A 22,066-nucleotide genomic window follows, 5' to 3' on the forward strand; every position below is an offset into this window, starting at 1 on the left:
ATTTGAGTGGATAGGGAGAACTAGTTACTCATATTTTGACATTTTCTGCCATAATCATTTTGGAGACGTATCATTTGTAAACTCTCTGATTTCAAACACTGATCATTTAAAAATAATCTTTTACCGTGTTATTTCTTTGAAATCAGAGAGCATAAAGATGTAGTGGTTGAAACCCTAATTTAAATGGTATGTCACTTGCTGGTCTGCATGATGTCACTTTTTTGCAATTCTTGTTCTCTCTGCTGCAAATACAGCAGTATACAGAATGCCGAGCTCTGTGAAACCCCACCCAATAATTCAATAATTTAGTTGAAACAACAACAACACACAGTTAGATATTACTGGTATTGGGCTCTGAGCGCCTACAGCATGCTACTCTAAGATTACATAGAAGCAACCTGGTGACAGATTTCCCTTAATTATAATTTAGTTTATTTCTTCTAAGTTTAGATGCCAAAATAATTGTGAAGGTTTCAAACTATTTTTACAAAGGGTAGAGAAAATTAATGATCATGTCTAAACATTTATTCCTTCAATGGGGCAACGTTCAGGCACATGAAAGACCTGTACAGTACAATGGTTTTACAATTTTGTGACTCCTAAACAATATAATTTTGGTAATTTTTTTAAATGTAATATTGCTTAATTTGCCATTTAACCCAAATGAGCATCTAAACATGTAAATTCTGTTTACCTTATAGTGGTTTGGAGATCTTGTAACCCCTGTATGGTGGGAAGATGTGTGGCTAAAGGAAGGTCTAGCTCATTACTTTGAATTTGTTGGAACAGACTACCTCTATCCTGGATGGAACATGGTAAGGCTCAAATAGGAATTGAAAAACTATATCCAATTTTATTTAATACACGTTAAACTATGTATCTTATAGTTTATTATCCAAGAGACCCTTGGATTTCAGTAATTTATTTTGTGTGCTCAGCTGTGAATTACTCAAAAAAGATAATTAGGCCTGTAAATTGTTTTAACTTTTAATTTGATATGACTTTTAATATACCTTATTTTTCGGGCTATGAAACACACCAGAGCATAAAGATTTAAAGGAGGAAAATAAACTTCAAACAAAAAATGTGGCCATAACATACTGTTATAGTGGGATCCTGGTCCCCTTCCTGGTATATAAATCCCCCATCCTGGTATGCACGTGGCTCATCCTGGTGTGTATGTCCCCATCCTGATACATTTGTTCCCCATCTTGGTACATATTTCCCCATCCTGGTATATATGTGGTCCATTCTGGTATATATGTCCCCCATCCTGGGCCATCCCGGTATATATGCCCATCATTCTGTTATATATCCCCCATCATGGGCCCAAACTTGTATATATGCCTCCTGTAATGGTGCTTTTTTATGAACTTAAAAAAAATTATTATTGTTCTCTTCCATCCACTCCTATAGCATGTGTCATTGTATTCTGGTGCCAGCAATTGACATTGGCATGAAAGCAATGTCACTGCCATTCGTCTCCAGTCAGAAGCGCCAATGTCAGCTGCTGGCCAAGAAGATCTAAATCCAAATTTAATTTTTACTGCTCCCCATGAACAATATCCCCCCCACCTATGGGCGCCAGCATCAGTGATATTAAAAATCACCACAGTCATTTATTATCATCGTTGCCAAAAGGTGGGCAGGATTATGTGTGCGGGGAGCAGTGAATATTAATTTCTCTTTAATGGGGGACAAACATGATTGCTACACTCCTGGCGCCACCAGCTTCCTGCAGCAGTGACCCTGATCCTGCCTCCTGTGACGCTGCTCCACCGCCGCCCCCACCACAGCGAGCTACGAGTATAACACACACACACACACACACACACACCATATAACCCATTTTTCTCCCAAATTTTGGGGAAAAAAGTGCATATCATAGTCCAAAAAACATAATATAATGAATTTTTAGATGTCCTATTATGACAATAAGCAATATTGGCTCTAAAACATATTTACATTCAGATCATTACATTAAGATCCATGTAGTATCTTTTTTCGCTTATCAATTTTTCATGTCATTAAAATCAAACATGTTTGTGTGATTGTTTATAACATGACATATTGTGCCTAACTTACAGCTTTAATATGGCCTCGGGCTCTCTGGGTTCATAGTTCTGTTACATGAAATTTGAGTGTTTAGCCTCATTTAAATGCACTAGTATGGGGAGCCATGGTTTGCCAAATCATATTGTAAACTTTTGGGTAGAGATTCTGTCCCTCACATGTTGGATAATTTCTCCACATGGACATTTAATCTAGTAGACCACATTTATTATGTTCATGGTGTAGTAACCCTTTATGGCGTATGTCTTGCCAGTGCATGGGTATGATATGTGATCTGATTTAATGATATAAGAGCAACTGAAGCAATGTAAGAATAAAAAGGTACTTGTTCACTTGTTACCTAAACATAGTTGTATTGGCTTATGTTTAAAGCTACCAATGTGAGCCCTAACTAAATGATCACGAATGTCATGTGGTGTCTTCAGTATATAAAGCTGTGGATAAAAAAAAGTGCAATAGGGTCTTATCCAATATGAAAGGGAAAAATGTGAAAAATCAGGCCGCTCACCTTTTTTGGTTGTGTGACCCACTACCAGTGCAAAAAACGTTGTCAGATACTACAAAGTCCAAGAGCCCTATGACTAAATAAAGAAGCTGGAACCAGGTCAAATGTGGCTCAATCTGCAATGTTGTGAATAAGATAATAGCCCTATCCATAGTATAAGAGAAAGGGTGCTTTATTGATGCATTTTGAAGTAATTCCCTAGTTCTTCAGAATGCACACCAAATTAGAATACATTGACATACATAGGGTTTTATGGTGTATTACAAAAAAGCGCCATAAGAACATAAAGCATCTGAGTTAGAGTTTAAAAGGTTACTGGTATTGCAATTGTATTGTTTGCGAGTATAAACAATTAAAATTCACACAAGCTGCACCTATGCTCTGGAGCACACTACCAAGAGCAATCCGTTTAATTCCCAACATCCACACCTTTAAGCGGGCCGGAAAAAACGCATTTCTTTAGACTAGCCTATCACCTCACTGCCCTGATCTAATCTAGACCCTTTCTGCCCTCATAACAAAAAATGTACTTCCAATTCTTGTCCCCTGTACCTGTATAAATTCTGGCCAATGACAGGTTCATGCAGCTGGTTTTTAATACCCTTTTAAATCGATGGCTGGACCATATATAACAAGCTTTTCTACCCCATTCACCTTTTGTGCCTCCCCTATTTCCTCATAGACTGCAAGCTTACGAGCAGGGCCCTCACTCCTCCTGGTATCTTTTTTTTTTGTATTGTCTCAAATTGTCTGTACATGTCCCCTCTGAATTGTAAAGCGCTGCGGAATATGTTGGCGCTCTTGAAATAATATGTTATTATTATTATTATTATTATTATTATTATTATTAATAATAAAATTCAAAAAAATTTAAAAACTGCACATTTTTATTATTTATTATCTTGGAGTTGATGTCTGGATATATCTCTGAAACACAGGTCTGTTCTGGGTACATTGTTGTCAGAGTATTACGCCACCTTGACATGCGGTCTCCCGCCAGTTTTTAGCAGCCAGTGCAAGTAAAGTATAATTTAAATAAACAAGGCACTCCCGAACTTGAAAGTGATGCAAGTTTATTCAATGTGCATGAAATAACATTTTCGGTCCACTACGGAGCTTCCTCAGTTGCACATTAGTGGAGTGGACTGGAGGCATAGTGTTACGGGGGGCTGTCTGATAATAACCTAAAGGAGTATCAGACAGTCAGGGTCCACCGTGCAAAGACTTTGCTGCAGACTATGGCAGAGTGCAATACCTCTGTTAACTCACAGAAGGATATAATAAGTAAGTAAAGCAATTCCTCCCTTACTTGGAGGGTGTGTGGAATGATCTCTGTTAATAATCACAGAGACAAAGGCAATGTGTGCGAAATGGCACCTACCTAGGTCCGCTCTTCTAGTGGTGCAAAAGAGACGAACAGCAGCGTAAGCCGCACAAAGCTCCTACCTGCGTTCGCTCCACTAGTGTGCGAGGACACGAACCACTAGATATAGCACCTGCCTAGGTCCGCTCTTCTAGTGGTGCAAAAGAGACGAACAGCAGCGTAAGCCGCACAAAGCTCCTACCTCTGTTCGCTCCCCTAGTGTGCGAGGATACGAACAACTGCCAGACGCAGTATAAGGAATGTTACCCTAGCGGCAACGTCCACCGACGAGTCGAATCACAAGGCCCAGCCAGACCATGTGCCTCAGGCACCTGCCTATGTCCGCTCCCCTAAGAGGTAAGGATACGGACAGCAGCCGAAGCTGTAAGGTATAAGAACGCTACCCTGCCGGTAGCGCTCACCTAGCATAGACAGAGGAATGCCTAGAGGAACGCGCACAGAGCGTCTACTCTTATGCATGAACCAAGAGGACTGAGCGCCATGCGGCGTGTGTCAGGGTCTTATATAAACTCTGTGCCTCATCCAAGATGGAGGACACCAGAGCCAATCCGCTGCCAGAACGACAGGAGTGACGTCAAGGCGTCACAAGCACATGACCAGCGACCAATCGGCATAGAAGGTGTCAGAGACATGTGACCTCGTGTCAGCGATGATGTCACCCGCACATGTGCAATGGCTCCAAGATAGGACTTAGTCTCCGGTGCTCGCACATGTGCAGTAGCAAGAAATCTGGACTTAGTCTCCAGCGCTCGCACATGTCCAGTAGCAAGAAATCTGGACATAGTCTCCAGTGCTCGCAGCAACCGTAACACATAGGATGGCGTGAGGCGCGGTATGTGGCAGCTCCCTTGCAGCGGTGGGAACCGCGCCTCACGCCACCCTATGCCTCCAGTCCACTCCACTAATGTGCAACTGAGGAATGTCTGTAGTGGACAGAAAACGTTATTTCATACACATTAAATAAACTTGCATCACTTTCAAGTTCGAGAGTGCCTTGTTTAATTACATGGTACGGCTTTGGAACCTGAAGAGCACCCCTATCTCTTGATATCCCTACAAGGAAGTGCCAATTCTTCTTTTTAGCGCAAGTAAAGTAAACAGCTGTGGGCTGCAGTCCCCAGCTGTGTGCTTTATCTTGCTTATGAAAAATAGAGGATCCTCCACAACATTGTTTTTTTAATTATTTAAAAAAATAATAAAAATGATGTGGGCTCCTGCCCATTTTTGGTAACCAGAGCAGATATAGTAGGCAGGTTGGAAATTATATTTTCAGGCTGGCAAGGTCCCTGGTTATTGGGCCATCGCCAGTCTAAAAACAGCAACTGCAGCCATTAGATACGCCAATTGGGGCACTTTACCGGGCTCTGATTGCCCTGGGGCAGTTTCAATCGAGATAATATATGTGGTTGATATCAGCTGTGAATTTTCAAAAATCACAGCTACCCTTAAGCCCTTGGTTTGGAATGGAGAGGTGTTTATGTGATACCCCCATTACCAACCGTGTAAGTAAAAAGAAAAAAACACAAACACAAATATCCTTTATTTTAAATAATAAAGAAAGTTTATCTCACCAATTTATTAACCCACAAAACATCCCTGCAAATCCGATGTAATCCACATGAGGTAACAATGATCCCAGCCCTGCTACATCTGGAGTACTTACATTAAGGAAGGATCTTATTTATGAAATATTGATTATATTTATTACCAGCATTAATATTTATTTTTTCTGGCCCTTTAATTATTTGGGTATTGGTATTTTTTGTATACACACCTTTATATTGATCTGTGTCTCTCTCCTACATTGGTGATGTTCCTTGGATTTTTTTTTATTATTTTTTTAAACTTATATTTATTAAGTTTCAAAATACTATATATATATATATATATATATATATATATATATATGTCAGAGACAATAATAACAAGAGTTGAGACATTAAAATATCGAAATAAGCCCAAACAGTCCATAATACCCCCCCTTGCCCTCTCTGCATGCGCCCTCTAACTTATAGTGTTCATTATTATGGAATTTGGTTATGTCCACTTATAAGTTCCAACAGGTACCATGATGTGTGCTCAAACTGAGAACTAAGCCTGGCTCTAATGACATCTGGAATTTTTTTTGTTAACTTTTCCTTATCCGAAACAGCATCCAGCCAGTCCATTTCAAATGTGAACATAACCTTTGTTTGAATGAGTAATATTGATGGGTGGGGGGGGTTCCGGGCTAAGTCACTTATGTAATATAATTTTCTTGGTGGCCGAGGCCCATATAAAAAGAGCTGCTTTAGTATGTCTTGGTATTTTTAGTTGGTCCTCCTCCAGAATGTTAAAGATAGCCCATTGTGGCATCAATGGGAATTTAATGTCATGTGTGGTTTGTAAGACTGAATGGATGCTCCTCCAAACCCCCCCAAATCTGTGCACACTCTCAAAGGTGATGGAATAAATCTGTCTTCTCCATTTAGAGCATACATAGTTTGCTGCTGTTTTTTTTTTTACTGACTATAGGTGGTGACATAGGCCCTATGAAAAAATATCAATGCCATGTCGGTGTAACTGTTAGCTGATATAAATTTTCTTTGGATCAGTGTAGTTTTCAAGAAATCCTCAGTTTCGTATTCTGGCATGACCTCCCTCCAATGTGGTCTTAATCTTGCGTATATATGGCTTGTTGAGAAAACCTGCATCCTAGCTTGTCTCAGAAATTTATATAAGTCTGTCCCTTGCTCGAATCGTGGTTTACTAACGATGCACTTCTGTGCATAGCTGCGTGCTTAGAGGAACAAAAAAGGGTTTCCAGCAAAATTTTGGAAGCGTTGTGACAGTGTTTCATATGGGAGTATTGAATACCCAGAGCCCAGTAGGTCTGCCATAAAAACACAGCCCTGCCTTACCAATGTATCATATTGTAATGGAGTCCTGCCCTTGAGGAACCTCGGGTTCCCTACAAAAAGCTGGAATGGCGTGTCACAGGCACTAGCCCCACATAATTTCCGTATCCTTCTCCACATTTGAACCGTCTGCCATGTTGTTAGAAGCTTCCTGATCTCATTCGGAATTTCATCCCCCTTCAAATGCATCAAAGCTGTTAGTGCAATGTGTAGATACATTTGTCGTTCCAATTGAAATTAGAAAAGAGAGATTTCCCCCTAATCCAATTCAGAATGTAACGGAAATTTGCTGTGAGGTTGTACCTAGCCAAATATGGCATATTGATGCCCCCCTCCTCTTTAGGTAATTGTAGGTTTGTTAAGCTTATACGTGTATGACCCCTATGCCCCCAGATGAATTTGTGAATGTGGTGTTTAATAATTTAACATCAGCTTTATGTAGCAGAAGGGGTAATATTTGAAATAGGTATGGTATTTTAGGAAAGGCTACCATTTTTATTAGGTAACATCTACCTGAGAATGAGATCCTTGGATTTTAAAGGGAAGGTGTTGTAAAAAAAAACAAACAAATTTTAATAACTGAAAAAATGTAAAGTATTAATGTGTTAATGTTTTCTTTAATTATTATTATTATTTTATTATTATTATTATTATTATTATTATTATTATTATTATTAATTATTATTATAGTGCCATTTCATTTATTCCATGGCGCTTTACAAGTGAAAGAGGGTATACGTACTACAATCATTAACAGTAAAAAACAGACTGGTATAAGAGGAGAGAGGACCCTGCCCGCGAGGGGTCACAGTCTACAGGGAATGGGTGATAGTACAATAGGTGAGGACAGAGCTGGTTGCGCAGTGGTCTACTGGACTGAGGGCTATTGTAGGTTGTAGGCTTGTTGGAAGAGTTGGGTCTTGAGGTTCCTCTTGAAGCTTTCCACGGTAGATGAGAGTCTGATGTGCTGAGGTAGAGCATTCCAGAGTATGGGGGATGCACGGGAGAAATCTTGTACGTGATTGTGGGAAGAGGAGATAAGAGAGGAGAAGAGAAGGAGATCTTGTGAGGATCTGAGGTTGCATGCAGGTAGGTACCAGGAGACTTATTTGTTTTTAATTGAGAAAAATATTAAAAAAAAAAAAAAGTTTGATATTTTCCACTGTTAAACACTAGGGGGAGCAGTTGCTGAAATCCTACATAAATCACACTGTAGAAATAGCTGAAATTACAGCTGCAGTAAAGTGGGCAGAATCTGCTCTCCTGTGTGTGATGTCACAGCTCCCCCTCCCAACCTGAGTGTTTACAAATGATAAGGGAAGATGAAATGTAGGGACACAGTGCAGAGCCATTTTGTTGGTGACCACAAATGTCTAAAGTGTCACCAAGGAAAGCAGGAGTATCGCACAAGACAGGATTAGATACACAGCTCAGCAGAAAATATCACACAATGTAGGATTAGATACACGGCTCAGCAGACATTATCACACAGGATAGGCTTAGATACACGGCTCAGCAGACAGTATCACACAGGATAGGATTAGATACACGGCTCAGTAGACAGTATCACACAGGACAGGATTAAGTACACGGCTCAGAAGACAGTATCACACAGGATAGGATTAGATACACAGCCCTGCAGACAGTATCACACCGGATAGGATTAGATACACAGCCCTGCAGACAGTATCACACAGGATAGGATTAGATACACAGCCCTGCATACAGTATCACACAGGAAAGGATTAGATACACAGCCCTGCATACAGTATCACACAGGACAGGATTAGATACATGGCTCAGCAGACAGTATCACACAGGATAGGATTAGATACACGGCTCAGCAGACAGTATCACACAGGATAGGATTAGATACATAGCCCTGCATACAGTATCACCGGTTCACGCACAGGCCGACACAGGTGGCAGGAGGAAGGAGGGGGGGTGAGCGTTGGGGGTGTTTTTGGAGACGGTAGCAGCGGCGATACTCACATGCAGAGACACACAAACACACACACAGCAGCGGCGCAGCGGTGGCGGGGGCAGAGCGGGGGCTGGGTAGAGCAGAGGGAGTGTCATTGGAGATGGAGACTGTAACGGCGAGTGGTGGGGAGGGGCGGCGGCCCATACTCACACATCCCGGCTGTTGACAGGGGTAAAGTGCAGCAAACAGCATAGCTGTGAGCTCCACAAAGATGGCGCCGATCTCCTACCTCTGCTGTAATCTAGACAGCCCAGGGGGTGCATCCAGGTCACATCAGATGTCTACTGTAACGCTACTGAAAGGGGTCGGATCCCGACCACTGTTCTCTATGCACAGGGGCTGCCATAAAGGAAGGAGTTACTGTCGAGTACACACACAGCAAATCCAGCATGGCAGCCCCCAGTGCCTTCAGTAATATTAGAATTAACTAAATAAGCGGTGATTTTAATTTTGTATTAAAAATACTTGATTTCATAATCACTATTTTTAATACAAAAATAAAAAACGCGACACCTTCCCTTTAATAATTTTTGAAATTAGTAGTCGATAAAAATTAAATTAGCACATTTTATGTGTCAGGATGTCAATGTTTCCGGCATGATATTGAAGTCACAGGGACAGAGGCATTTTTGAAATTTATTGTCATGAAATTGACACATAATATGTAAAGAGATTTTTTATTAAATATAGAGGCCATGGTAAGAGCTGACATTAGAACACGTGACCACTCACTGCGGTCTCCAGGACATACTGGGAGTAACGTATGAGCTGACAGAATTGACCTCGAGTGAACTTAGTGCCAGACTGTCAGACAGCTTGTCACAGCGGAAGCACAGTCTGACAGTCCGGCACTAAGTTTACCTTAGATCCCTTCTGGTAGTTCTCAGGATACCTCTGTGTGACCCACAAGCTGTAACTTCAGGTGAAATCACACTGTGTGTCACGGTGGCAGCACAGTCTGAGAGTCTAGCACTGAGTTCACTTTAGGTCACAACTGGTGGCTCACACAGAGGGCACTGTGGGAATTACCGGAAGTGACCTCAGTTGAACTCAGTATTGGACTGTTGGACTGCATGTCACCATGGCATCACAGTCTGAAAGTCCAGTAGCTATGAAGTTCTGGAAACCTTAAAGGAGCTGATAAAGAAGACATTAATGTTTCTGGAGTTCCCAGCTGTTGGGAAACCTAGAGGCTGTGAATGTAACTAAAGTTCACAGCCTCCAAATGTCACAGCTGGAAATTTCAGGAGTCAAACAAGTGGGTTAGGGAGATTGAAACTCACGAAATGAATACAAAAATGCTCAACGAATTACAAATATCCGAAATACCTTAATATTCATGCAAGTAGTCCCAAATATATTTGATCATCACTTTTTTATTTTTAAAATTTGGGTCAATTAAATGAAAAATGTGAGGGGAGGGACTATGTGATTTTAATGAGTCATGGAGAATATGTTTTCTTTGTGATATCAAACACATTTTATTGAAGTTAGACAAATTATGTCTTTAATTGTATTTCAAAATAATTCTCAAATTTGAGTGCACCCTGTATTATGGTGATAATTCTTTAAATAATGGGATATATTCAACTTTACCAGTGATTGAAATGGTACTACTCATTCAAAATATCTTAAGAACACAAATCTATTATTTTATCTTATGTGTAAAATGTACTGGATGACAGGAATAAAAACAAAACACATCATATTTTATAATGCATGTTACATACCTTCCTACATCTTTTCTGTCCTTCCAATAGAATTTACTATTCTTTGTTGATATGTTCTTGAACTTTTCACTTAAAAAGTAAAGTGCTTTGCTATATACCGCATCAACACCACAAAATAAAAAAAAAAAATGAATTGGTTTACCTGTTTGAGAAATGTCAACCATTTCTGGCAAAGATCCCAACAATGACAGGAGAAAATTAAAACAAGATGAGGTTTGTAAGGGAGATCTCTTTTCCTTAATGGCACAAGAACATTTTCAGGTCTTCAGCATCATTAGTCTAAAATGACAAACACCAGCTGTTTGCACGTTTTTCTTCCTCTCCAGAGGAAACATCATGAATAACATAATCTGGAAGAGATAATACACATTTATTTTGATCAAAGTTAACATTGCCATAAAACTCACAAAGTGTCCTTAACTTATCCTATTATGGAGCTTACCGAGCTATATGATTTTATTGATCAACATGTGGATTGTGGGTTACATCTGTATTCATGCAGGTTAGATGAGTATTGCCTTGTCATCTTGCAGTAAAAATTGCACATTATTTGTAACATTGTGGTATTAGCTTCTTCGAGTTTAAGACTTTTTTTTAAAGTGTTTATTCCATGAATACTATTAATAAGAGAGGATAGGATCAATTTGTGGGACTCCAGGGTGTCATGTGATTCAATGCTATAAGGTCTTAGATGTGAATGAGCAGCAGGTGAGTTAAATTTGGTGTTATTGCTCACACACTTTGTGAGTGATAACACCAAACTGGATGCTCAACAAATAATTCTCAGAGGATCTAAAAAAAAGAATTGCTGCTCTATATAAAGATCATTTAAGCTATCAGAAGATTACCAACAGCCTGAAATTGAGCTATCGCATGGTGGCCAAGGGCAAACAGTGGCTTTACAAGACAGTTTCGACTCAAAAGTGGCCTCACCATGGTCAGCCAAAGAACATGAGTGCACGTGCTCAGCATCATACCCAAAGGCTTTCTTTTCAAACTAAACATATGAGTGCTGCAAGCATTGCTGCAAAAGGGTCAGAGGGTCAGCCTCTCAGTGCTCAGGCCTTACACCGCACACTGCATCAAAATTGTCTACATGGTTGTTGCCCCAGAAGGAAGCCTCTTCTAAAGATGAACCCCATGCCTCTTCTAAAGATGAACCCATACACACAAGTGAGGGGAAATGCGTCGAGTTGTTGATAATGAATTCTGCACCATGGAATGCTTATTTTTGAATAATTATCAAAGAGAGAAAAGAATATTACCCTTAAAAAGTTTCAGATAAGTAAATCTAACACAATTCTCTATTGCTACAGGTTGCTGTAACGGATGACCCTGTGTAGTTAGGAAGTGAGCTCAGGGACAGCTTTAAAGGGATAGCTACTGAGGAATGGGGGCACCAATTCACCTTTAGGGTGTGAGTGATGCAAGCTGCATCTCCATTGTTATGTAGTTTAGAGAATCATTCAGGGCTATCTGATGTGCTTTGATTAATTACTAGGGGAACTTTACCCTGATAATTTTTGAATTCTGTATTTTTGTGGCATCCCATGGTCTTTCAATTTTATTAGTGTGCTTATTGTTTTGACAGTGTGGGATTTTTTTTAATGAATATAATAAAGATGTGTTTTAAATATACTGAATGTATTAAGGTAGCTTCTGGCAACACATGTTCTGTATTAACAGAAACCTACAGTCTAGATCATGTTAAATCATTACCCCCTCTAGTCCTCTTTGGTCAGTTCACATCTGGAATACTATGTCCATGTCCAGAGGAGAGCAAAAATAATGTTGACCGATCTGCAAAGCAAGTCCTATTAGGAATAGTAACATAATTTGGGAATATTTATGTTACGTCACCACCGGAGTCCGCTCTATCGACTTCTACTCCGATTGCCAAGCGACGCTGTGTTCCTGCTGTGGATAGTGCTAGTGATGGGAGAGGAGTCGATGCAAGTGGCGCTGGTGGGCGCAAGCTCCGCTCATCCACTGGTCTGGGTTTCCTGGGGATCTGCAGTGCCACTGGCTGACTGTAGGTGGCGGGTGTCTCCCAGCTGAAGAACCATCATTAAGCTACAGCTATAGGAAGACACCACACCATTTTTAATGCCCCTCCTGTCTGCTGACCTCTGCTAGAGATAGTTCTGATATTCTGGCTCCTGTTCTGTTCTGTGATTCTGGTGTTCTGACTTTTGCTTGTGTTCTGACTACCTCTCCTGCCTGCTGTTTTTGTACCTCGCTGCCCGATCCGGTTTTGACCTTTGCTTGTTTCTGATTACGTCCTTGCCTACTGATTCTGTCCCTGTTCTGCAATTCCTGGTTTGACCCTGCCTGTCGACTACTCTCTTGAACTGCAGCCTTCCAAAGGTAGTGATCTCCAGGGCCCTGTGTAATTCCTAATCCCTGTATAGGGGTTAAAGGGTTTCAGAGTTCTGGGGTTCCTGCTTGGTGAGTGGCTTCCCTTTATCCTGTCCATTACAGCCTGTCTGAGTCTGTGGATCCAGGCAGGTGTTACAGTTTAGCTTGCAAAAAAGAAGACTGAGGGGAGACTTAAAGTGAGTTTGTCAGGTCCAATATGCACCCAGAACCACAGCTGTTCTGGGTGCATATTTCTAATCCCTGCCTAACTGTCCCAGCATATACTAGCATAGATAAAGAGATCTTTAGAAAAAGTATTCCTAAAGATCCTTTATGATATGCTAATAAGAGCAGGCACTATTAGCAAGGGGGTTATTTGTCCCAGCTAGTCTGCTCTCTTAGCATGTTAGCACACCCACAGGGTGCTAACACACTATTCAATGTGCTTTTGTCATCTGCATAGACATGCGTACCTGTCACTTTTTCGGATGTCAGGTTTAGGCTCAGTCGGTATGATCAGAAGTCCCGGCACTTCCAGTCATACGCACTATGAAGTCGAGTGTATGCGTTCTGGGACTTCTGATCAGGAGGAGAGGTAGAGGATTCCCGTGGCAACCTAAGCAGCTCTTATTAACTCCATGTCAGGGAAGACGAAGCCGCAGCGGCGGCGATACGCGTGGGGTGATCCCTGTACCCCTTGTGTGCCCTTGCCACACTGTTCATGCTCTCTTCTATTGGACTCTGCAGCAATCTTCTATACTTTTATGCTGCTCCATAAGGCATGCACAGGCTTCTCCACTTTTTACTCCCTTGGGCTTTATGCAGGTGAGCCCTCCTCCCTCCCCAGGGAATAGGTTTCAACCCTGGATTGCCAGGAATTTGTGGGCCCTGTGCTTTTTGCCCAGCAGGGCTATGATGCCCTTATGATCACACAATGATTTATACTGCAGGTCCAGAGGTATTATAGGTGATTTAGCCTTATATAGAGCTATTTAAATTGCATGGTTTCTGGCTATTGTTTCCAGGACTGATTGTAGTCATCTTTCATTCCGACTGCATGTGATACTCCTGGTCTTTTGGCCTCTTGTATATAGTCTACCAGTTCGCAATTTATTTTCTATTTGTGGCTTGGCTTCACTAGTGTACTTGTTGAATTATGATAATTATTATACACCTGTGGGTACAGGATCGTGTTTTTTCTACATATTTTAATTGTTTTTAAATTGTATTTTGTACTGCTAATAAAGGTTCTTGTATATTTCATTGTGGGTTGTGCGTCATATGCAATGTCTCTCCTCTCTCTTTACCCATTACGTGTTCCATTGCATTATCAGCACCCCCCTTATTGATTGATTTATTTTGCTATTGTGGTGCATTCTCTCTCCTTGCTGCTATTACCATATAGTGTTCTGAAAAACAGTAAAAAAATTCCAAGTGCGGTCAAATTGCAAAAAAAGTGAAGTTGCACAATTGTTTATGGGGTTTCTTTTTACCACATTCAGTATCTGGTAAAACTGATTTGTCAGTGTGATGCCTCATGACGGTACATGTTCGCGGATACCAAAGATGTATAGCTGGAGGTAGGTGACCAAGGACATACCAGTAAGTCCTTGGTCATAAAGGGATCATAAAGTGGTTAATGCTATTCAGTAAAAAAAGTCAATCTTTCACTTTCTTTTTCTTTTCTAAACTGTTAATGCTTCAAACCAGGCACAATAATTAATTTTTTACAGTATCATGGTCATACATATTTTAAAAACTTTTTTTGCTTCTCTGTAATGCATTTTAAATAAAATCTAAATTTTCTTCATCTTTTGCTTACTTTTTTATAACAATTTTTATAAATTTTACGTATTGACATTTTTTTTAAAAAAAATAACATGATATACTAGCATATTATTTTATGCTAATACATTATGATTATAAAAGAGTGAATTCACATGATAATCAACCTGCTTTGACAAATTTGCCTCCAAAAATGTAATTTATTCGGTGTGCATCTATTGGCTGCAAATCCTCAAATTGCCCATAAGAAGGAGACTGAAGTCCATTAAGACTGTATTTAACCGATTTTTGGCCCTTTCATACAAACGCAGCCTGAGTGATGAACAGGTGATCTTAAAAAATCGGGCTAGGAGAAATAGATGTTTGGAAACCATCAGCCTATTTAACAACACTGCAGTAAAAACATTTTTAGGCTACGTAAATTGTAGAGCAGTCCAAAAATTATCATTTTTAGAGACAGATGCCTGCCTTGCTGGTCTTTATACAAATGTGCAATTGAAATAGCAATGGCTTTTGACTATACATAAAAATTATTCCTGTTTTGTAACTCGTATTACTACACAACAATAACATGTCAGAATCCACTGGATTCTGTAAATATATACACCCCCCTCCCATATATTCGGATTATAAGACGCACCTCTACTTTCCCCCAAAATTTGGGGGAACAAAAGTGCATCTTATAAAGCGAAAAATACGGTATATGAGCATACTCCATTTATATACTTAATTTTGCACATACAGTTTTGTCCCTTTTTTGTAGTGTGTGTTTGACAAACATCTATAATCGACCAAAACGTTACATTTTGCTCACATTTAGTTGTTGGATTTCAAGAATTAAAAGAAATTTTCTCTTCATGCAATTGAGTGCTGAATTCTTTAATATATTGTATATGGTTTGGGAACCTATCTGTGACCCTAAAAAGTATTGAGGAGTGCTGTATTTATTTTGCAATTTTTTTTTTGAATATTGCCATTTGTCAGCCTTATTGTGTACATACATTATAAGACCCATTTGTCACGAACCTGGGTACGGGGGCTTCTCGTTTGTCTTCTGGAGGTGTTCCTCCCATACCCGAGGTCGCTCGGCCCGGTCTCCTGAGCCACGGATGGAGACCAGGACTTTTTGGAATTCTGACACTAAGTGTCAAAAAAAGCCTACTGAGCATGTGCGGCACTCTTATGGGTATTTTGCTATTATCTGAGCATGTCAGTGATGAGGCAAGTTTCTATTGGCTGCAATGACATCATCAGTGACATGGCAAGTTTCTATTGGCCGTAGTGACATAATCAGTGACCTGGCAAGTTTCTATTGGCTGCGGTGACATCATCAGAGATGTGGCAAGTTTCTATTGGCCGCGGTGACATCATCAGTGACGTGGCAAGGTTCTATTAGCCGCGATAACATCAGTGACATATAAGGCTCTCATTGGCCAAAGGGGCTGGCTGCACTTGGTTCCTCCATCTTGTGGGTGATACAGAGGTGATAAATAGCCCTGACGCCCACATGGAGGTGCACACTCGTCTTTCTGCATGCTGCCACACCTTAGATAGGGATATGCGGTGAAGTCCTACCGGACTGATTGAGGGTCAGCAGGCAGGTTAGGGTAAGGCGTTGTGTTTACATCTAGACCGACTTAGGGTCAGAATCTGGCTAGGCTGGGCTCCAGGGATATTGGGGTTGTGTCACTAAGGGACCAGTGGTTAACCGGCTATCCCCTATTACAACCAAATATACAGTAGGAGCAATATCCTACATGCTCACCTCTGCATATACCCAGTGCGTATACTAGCGGAACATGGGTAGTGTTCTGCATTACATCCCTATTCATACTGTGTATGCTGCATATACCTACTTCTGTGAAGTCACAGGAGAGCATAGCGCCATTTCTGGTCATGTGAGTAAACAGGTCCAGGCCTTATTATATTTATTTCCTTATCTGCTCCTATCTCTAAACAGGGATCAGTTCTTTCTACATTATTACCCGTATTGAGTCCTGTGAAGCAACAGGGTCTTACTACACTATACGGCAGCTTCTGTGTGGATTATAACAAAGAGACTGTACATGCAGGTTCTTTATATTTACATAGAGTCTTTATAAACCTGCGACTACACTTGTGTGACCTTTAACACAGGTGTCTATTTATATTCGGGGTTTTGTTGAATATCAGTACAGACTTAGGCTATCAGCTGCAGTTTACCCCCACTACACGGTGGACCCTGACCTCTGATATCGGTTTACCCTCACCCTTTACCATATCAGTGGGTCCATCCATAACCCCATTGTTGTATAGAATATAGAAAAAAAGTTAGAACTCTGTTATAGAAGATAATGAATATTTTCAGAAAATATATAGACAATCTATTGTAAGAAAATAGACTCTTTGAAAAATGTCAAAAAAATAGTTTTTATACAGTATGTACATAATTTTTTGGTAGAATTTTCCAAGTCATTGGTACAATTTCTTGCAATCTTCCAACTTTTCGACTGTACACTGAGCTATTAGATATGACAAACAATTCCTATTTTGCTGACAAAACATTTTACCTCTTCATCCTATTTCTTGTTGCACTATGACCTATGCTCCCCTAGCCGAGCATATGCATAACATTCTTCCATATAAGTGAGTTACTTGCTCTTTGCTTCAGTTTTCTTACATAATGGTGTCTGCTTTAAAGCAAATGTTTTAGAATTATAGCAGCTTAGACAAAATGGTTGGCCATAAAATCAGGTAAAATAAAAAGAATTATGTATATTTGTTATACTAATGAGTCCATTTGAGATCAGTATATATAAATTAATTATATGGCACCACATTTCTATAAATTAAAAGCTAAATTAACTATTCATTGTTGAGGATGCTGATCATTCAGGTGCAAGAAAAAAGCTTATAGGTATCAGGACGGCACAGAAAGCAAATCATGCTACATCAACCTTTTATGTGTGACACAGAAAAATGTATAAAGTGAATGGCATACAATGTCACATCGAATACTATGCGCCAGCCTAATGAGGATGTTACCCAATAGTGTATGTTATGCACATATTATTCCATAGTAAATGCTGATTTCCTGTCACCTTAGTGCATATGTTGGAGCTTCTGTATATTTAAATACTTGAGTGGCTTTAAAAATGAAGAGCTCAGAGATACCTGCATGTCTTAAACTTTAATAAAAAGCTAAGCTCCCATAAAAATCCAAAACAAATGAGTTAAACTGAAATCCTGCAACAGTGAAGAATATGAAACAAATGAGACTTCTCTTCCTTAACTTCGCTTAGGCTCATTCTTCAATATATAATTGGATAGATTAACATTTTGAATTATTTATTAGCATTGACTTTAACTTAAGGCAATTTTATACAGCAACCTTCCCTTACCATTGGCAACCAAAACATATAGTTATGTACATAACGGCATAACAATTATTATATATTTATAAGAAGCGTGAAAAGCAAACAAGTTCCTAACCATTTATCTCATTGGTTATCAACAGACGTATTTTGAGAAATAATATTTGCAATAATACTGAATAGCTGTACAATATTTAATGAACTAACATAGGTTTTTTAAAGTGATTTTTTTTTCTTGTAAATAAAGTTGATCAAATCTTTAAAAACTTCAATTTGCCAGATTCAATAAAGTGGCACCACCTGAACAGCCCTGTTCTTTTTTTCCAAAGACTGTGTACTTTTCCAAGAAAAATCCCTGAGTCCCTAATATAGGGATTTCTGAATCAACACATTGGTCCAGTGGCAAAAATTGGCCCAGTTTGCTATTGGCGTACTGTCATATTCAGCCTCAAGTGTGATGTCCGAGAGGGTGCCCAACATGGCCAGTGAATTTGTTACACCAAAGCAGACCATGTTATGCGCTATAAGCGTTAAAGACCTAACATTTGTGAAAATGTATTAAGCATAGATTAGTGCAGACTTTCATGCAATGTTAGTTGATACCAATAATTACATCAGCCATACCATGTGTTTGCCTGCCTGGTTTTCAGTTAATTGTCATTAACAGTGTTGTGCCGCTACCAATGCCGATACAGAGAAAAAAAGAGAAAAGCAGGTGCACTCATGTGTAAATCTGCCAGTGTAGCTGCGGTGAGGCCCTCAATGTACAGACTCACCTGGACAGGTTGTGCACCCCAGCACAACCACCGGGATGAGCGTGGGTCCACAATGTGGATGGACGTTTCCCGACCCCGAGTATCCAAACATCAGTCTGGTGTAGACCACGCATGATCCTTCTGCTGGGTGGTGGATAGGAGAGTCTGGGGATTCACTGCTGCAACGACTGCCTTCCTCTGCCTGCGGGTGCCGAGGAGTGATTGTAGTAAATGGTGAAGAAAAACAGTGGTGGTGTGAACCAAGTGCTCTGCATCAGGCAATATAACCTGTTGCAGAGCACCCAGTTCACACCACCATCATTTTTCCTTCACTAATTGCTACCACTGCCGATGGACGACATGATGACAGACATCTGCTTCCTGTCCATCAAGTCATCTATACTATAGCACTGCTGATACCAGGACTGCCACTGCTGGCTTTAAACTCCTCGCCTACCCCATCGTATTTTCCTACCTTACTGCTCCTGCCGCAACCAGTTCATAGCTATGCTGCATATCCCTACTGGCTGACAACTGTGGTGCATAATGGTAGACTGTACATTTGCTACCAGGGCTGCTGTTGCTAGCTTTAAAATGACATTTATCTCTATGTATGACATATTAAAACTCTCAACTGGGATGCACCTGCTGCAAATTAATGCTGTGAAACATACTTATTTTTTATAGCTTCAATAAACAGCTCTCAATATAAGGCTGATTGGTGACAAACCACAGCTTCTTCACAATATTAAAAGTACTCCTGTTTTGTGTGAAGAAAAAAGGGAATAATTTTTGTAAGGTTTTATAAGAATCCTTTATAATGACCAAATGATTTTAAGATTAGCAAGCCAGTTATGTTCCCCAATAAAGGGATAATTTCATTCACCTCTACTTGAGAGGCCATTATTCTCATAATAAAATATACTCCCATAGCGTACTGAAATGCAATATAGATTGTGAGCCTCAATGGGGACAGTGATGATAATCTCCATAATTGCTGTGAAAATGATGGTGCTTCATAAGTGAAGCATAATAAATAAATTAATTGTACACATATTTCTTTCCCTAAATAAATGGCTAATTTTTGGACAGTTAGATTATAAAAAAAGCTAGTACTTCTTCATTTAGCAAATTGAAAAGCTGTTTATACCTCCAAAATATCAACAATTGTTGCAACTGTCTTCTGAAAAGGCCACTGCTTCTTTCTGTTTGTGTGGCACCCCTGAGACTCCAGTCGCCACAGAGTATTGCACCTTATTTAAGGTGCAATATTTGCCTCAGGTAAGGAGGGGGTTAATCACCGGTGTTCCACATTCACACTTCACATACAGCTCAGGAGCCATCTCACTGGGGAGCTGGACTACGGTAGGTAGGGGGTTGTCCAACACGAAGCTTGGGAATGTCCTGGTCACATGGACAGCCTCCTGGGGGGAGGATTCCACTTGGGGTACAAATAGGAGCAAACAAACAATCAGGAGACAGTCTAACCTGGACATCAGTTCTGGGACATGACACAAGCACCACTTTCTTTTCTTCAAAGGGCCTGCAGCTTGGAGCGGAGCGCTCAGCCCAGGTTCCTCCCGACAGCAAGGGCAACTCTGAAAAAGGACTTTCTTCTTCTTTCAAACATCGGTGACCTCTCCTAACTTATCTGGGGTCGACGGGGTCCATCACAGCGGGTGACCAGTATTACCTGGGCGAGCTACACGAGCTGTGAGTAAAGACACCTGGAACCACAGCAACCGACTCGGACTCTTATTACCAGCGCTGCGGCCCCGCCTTCACCATCACTATTGCTCTCATCATCCTCCCCGGGAACTGCTGCACCTGTGGGGAGCGTTACCATCTCTGGCTGTTACTACCATCCGCCCCGGAGGACAGCGACAACAGCGGCGGCTAATCCCTGGCCGCATACCACAGGTAGCGTCACGACATTTATCTTACTACTACCCCCATCATCTTCCCTCCCTATTGGTGTACACCTCGGGGCACGAAGCCGGGCAGGCCACAGAGACATCCCAGATCGTCACACCAGTCCGGTGATGAGTAACTCAGGTATGAGATTCCCCATGCCTGACAACCCCTGCCCCCAGGGTGCTACATTTTGGTGTCACAAACAGGATACCATGCCTAGGCCAAAAACCTGGGTACAGTGCGCCTTGCTGGACTGTATTAAATATTTTGCATAAAAAGGACAGTCGTCATTAATCATTTTGCACTGGAAAAGAAGGGGCATGTCATCATGGGCGGTACACGTAAAGAGCACAAAAGTGTAGGTGGAGCACAAAAAGAGCGCCAAAACGAGCCCCACAGCCAGCAATTTGCAGGAAACCCTGACTGACTTTAAAGACAGACTGTACTGATTTTTTCATGTGTACCTATTGGCCGAAAGCCAGAAAAACAGCATCTTAACCAGCCCGTGAACAGACTCTGGATAAAGACTCCATTGATGAACAGTGGCTCCAGGTCCTAGATCTGACCGGAGGTATGGCTGTTCTGCTCAAAGCAATACATCCCAAGAAGGGGACTCAGCAATCTGTGACCATTGAACTGGCCTGCAGTGCCGATGACCTCCCCTGGCGGCAGCAAGGAAGGAACCCGCTGCCTCCGGTTCCTAATCATTATGATACTGATGGGCATCCGTTCTCCCGGCGCTGCAATAAAGTTGGACACTTTGCTCGTGAGTGCGCATTGAGTGCCAAAATCCAGGGGGTTAAGACCAGCCCTCTGGCATCACCAGCTGCCAAGCAAGACAATTGTTTTTCTTTTCCCTATGCAAATGTTGATATTAATTGCATAATAATTCTGCTGACTGGTAACTGTTGCAAATGGTTGAAACTGTTTACTACTGGTGCCTCCACCATAAAGGGAAGAATGTTATGCTATTTGTTATTGCATGCAAAATATTGTGGTCTACTAATTTTGTTTAGTTGCAACCCGGGAGTGCTGCCATTTGCTGTGGGGGAATGTGGTGGCCCTGAGGTTCCAGTCACCACAGACTACTTCACCTTATCTTAGGTGCGATATTCGCCTCGGGTAAGGAAGGAATTAATCACCGGTGTTCCACATTCACACTTTGCATACAGCACAGGATCCTTCTATCTGGAGTGCTGGATTAGGGTAAGCAGGGGGTTGGCCAACACGAAGCTTGGGAATGTCCCGGTCATTAGGACAGCCTCCTAGGAGGAAGATTCCACTTGGGGTAGAAATAGAAGCAAACACACAATCACTAGTCAGTCTGC

At 40.9% G+C, this 22,066-nt stretch overlaps 1 protein-coding gene across 1 annotated transcript in view; it reads left to right on the forward strand.

Annotated features, from left to right (window-relative positions):
• Positions 1–22,066, forward strand: part of TRHDE (thyrotropin releasing hormone degrading enzyme) — a 1,371,551-nt gene that overhangs the window by 673,029 nt on the left and 676,456 nt on the right. Inside the window, exon 5 of the mRNA XM_075344896.1 lies at positions 702–815. Coding sequence (XP_075201011.1) covers positions 702–815 — 114 coding nt within the window. The remainder of the gene's footprint in view (positions 1–701; positions 816–22,066) is intronic.

The sequence above is a fragment of the Anomaloglossus baeobatrachus genome, chromosome 4 (assembly GCF_048569485.1).
Source record: "Anomaloglossus baeobatrachus isolate aAnoBae1 chromosome 4, aAnoBae1.hap1, whole genome shotgun sequence".
Taxonomy (NCBI): Eukaryota; Metazoa; Chordata; class Amphibia; order Anura; family Aromobatidae; genus Anomaloglossus; species Anomaloglossus baeobatrachus.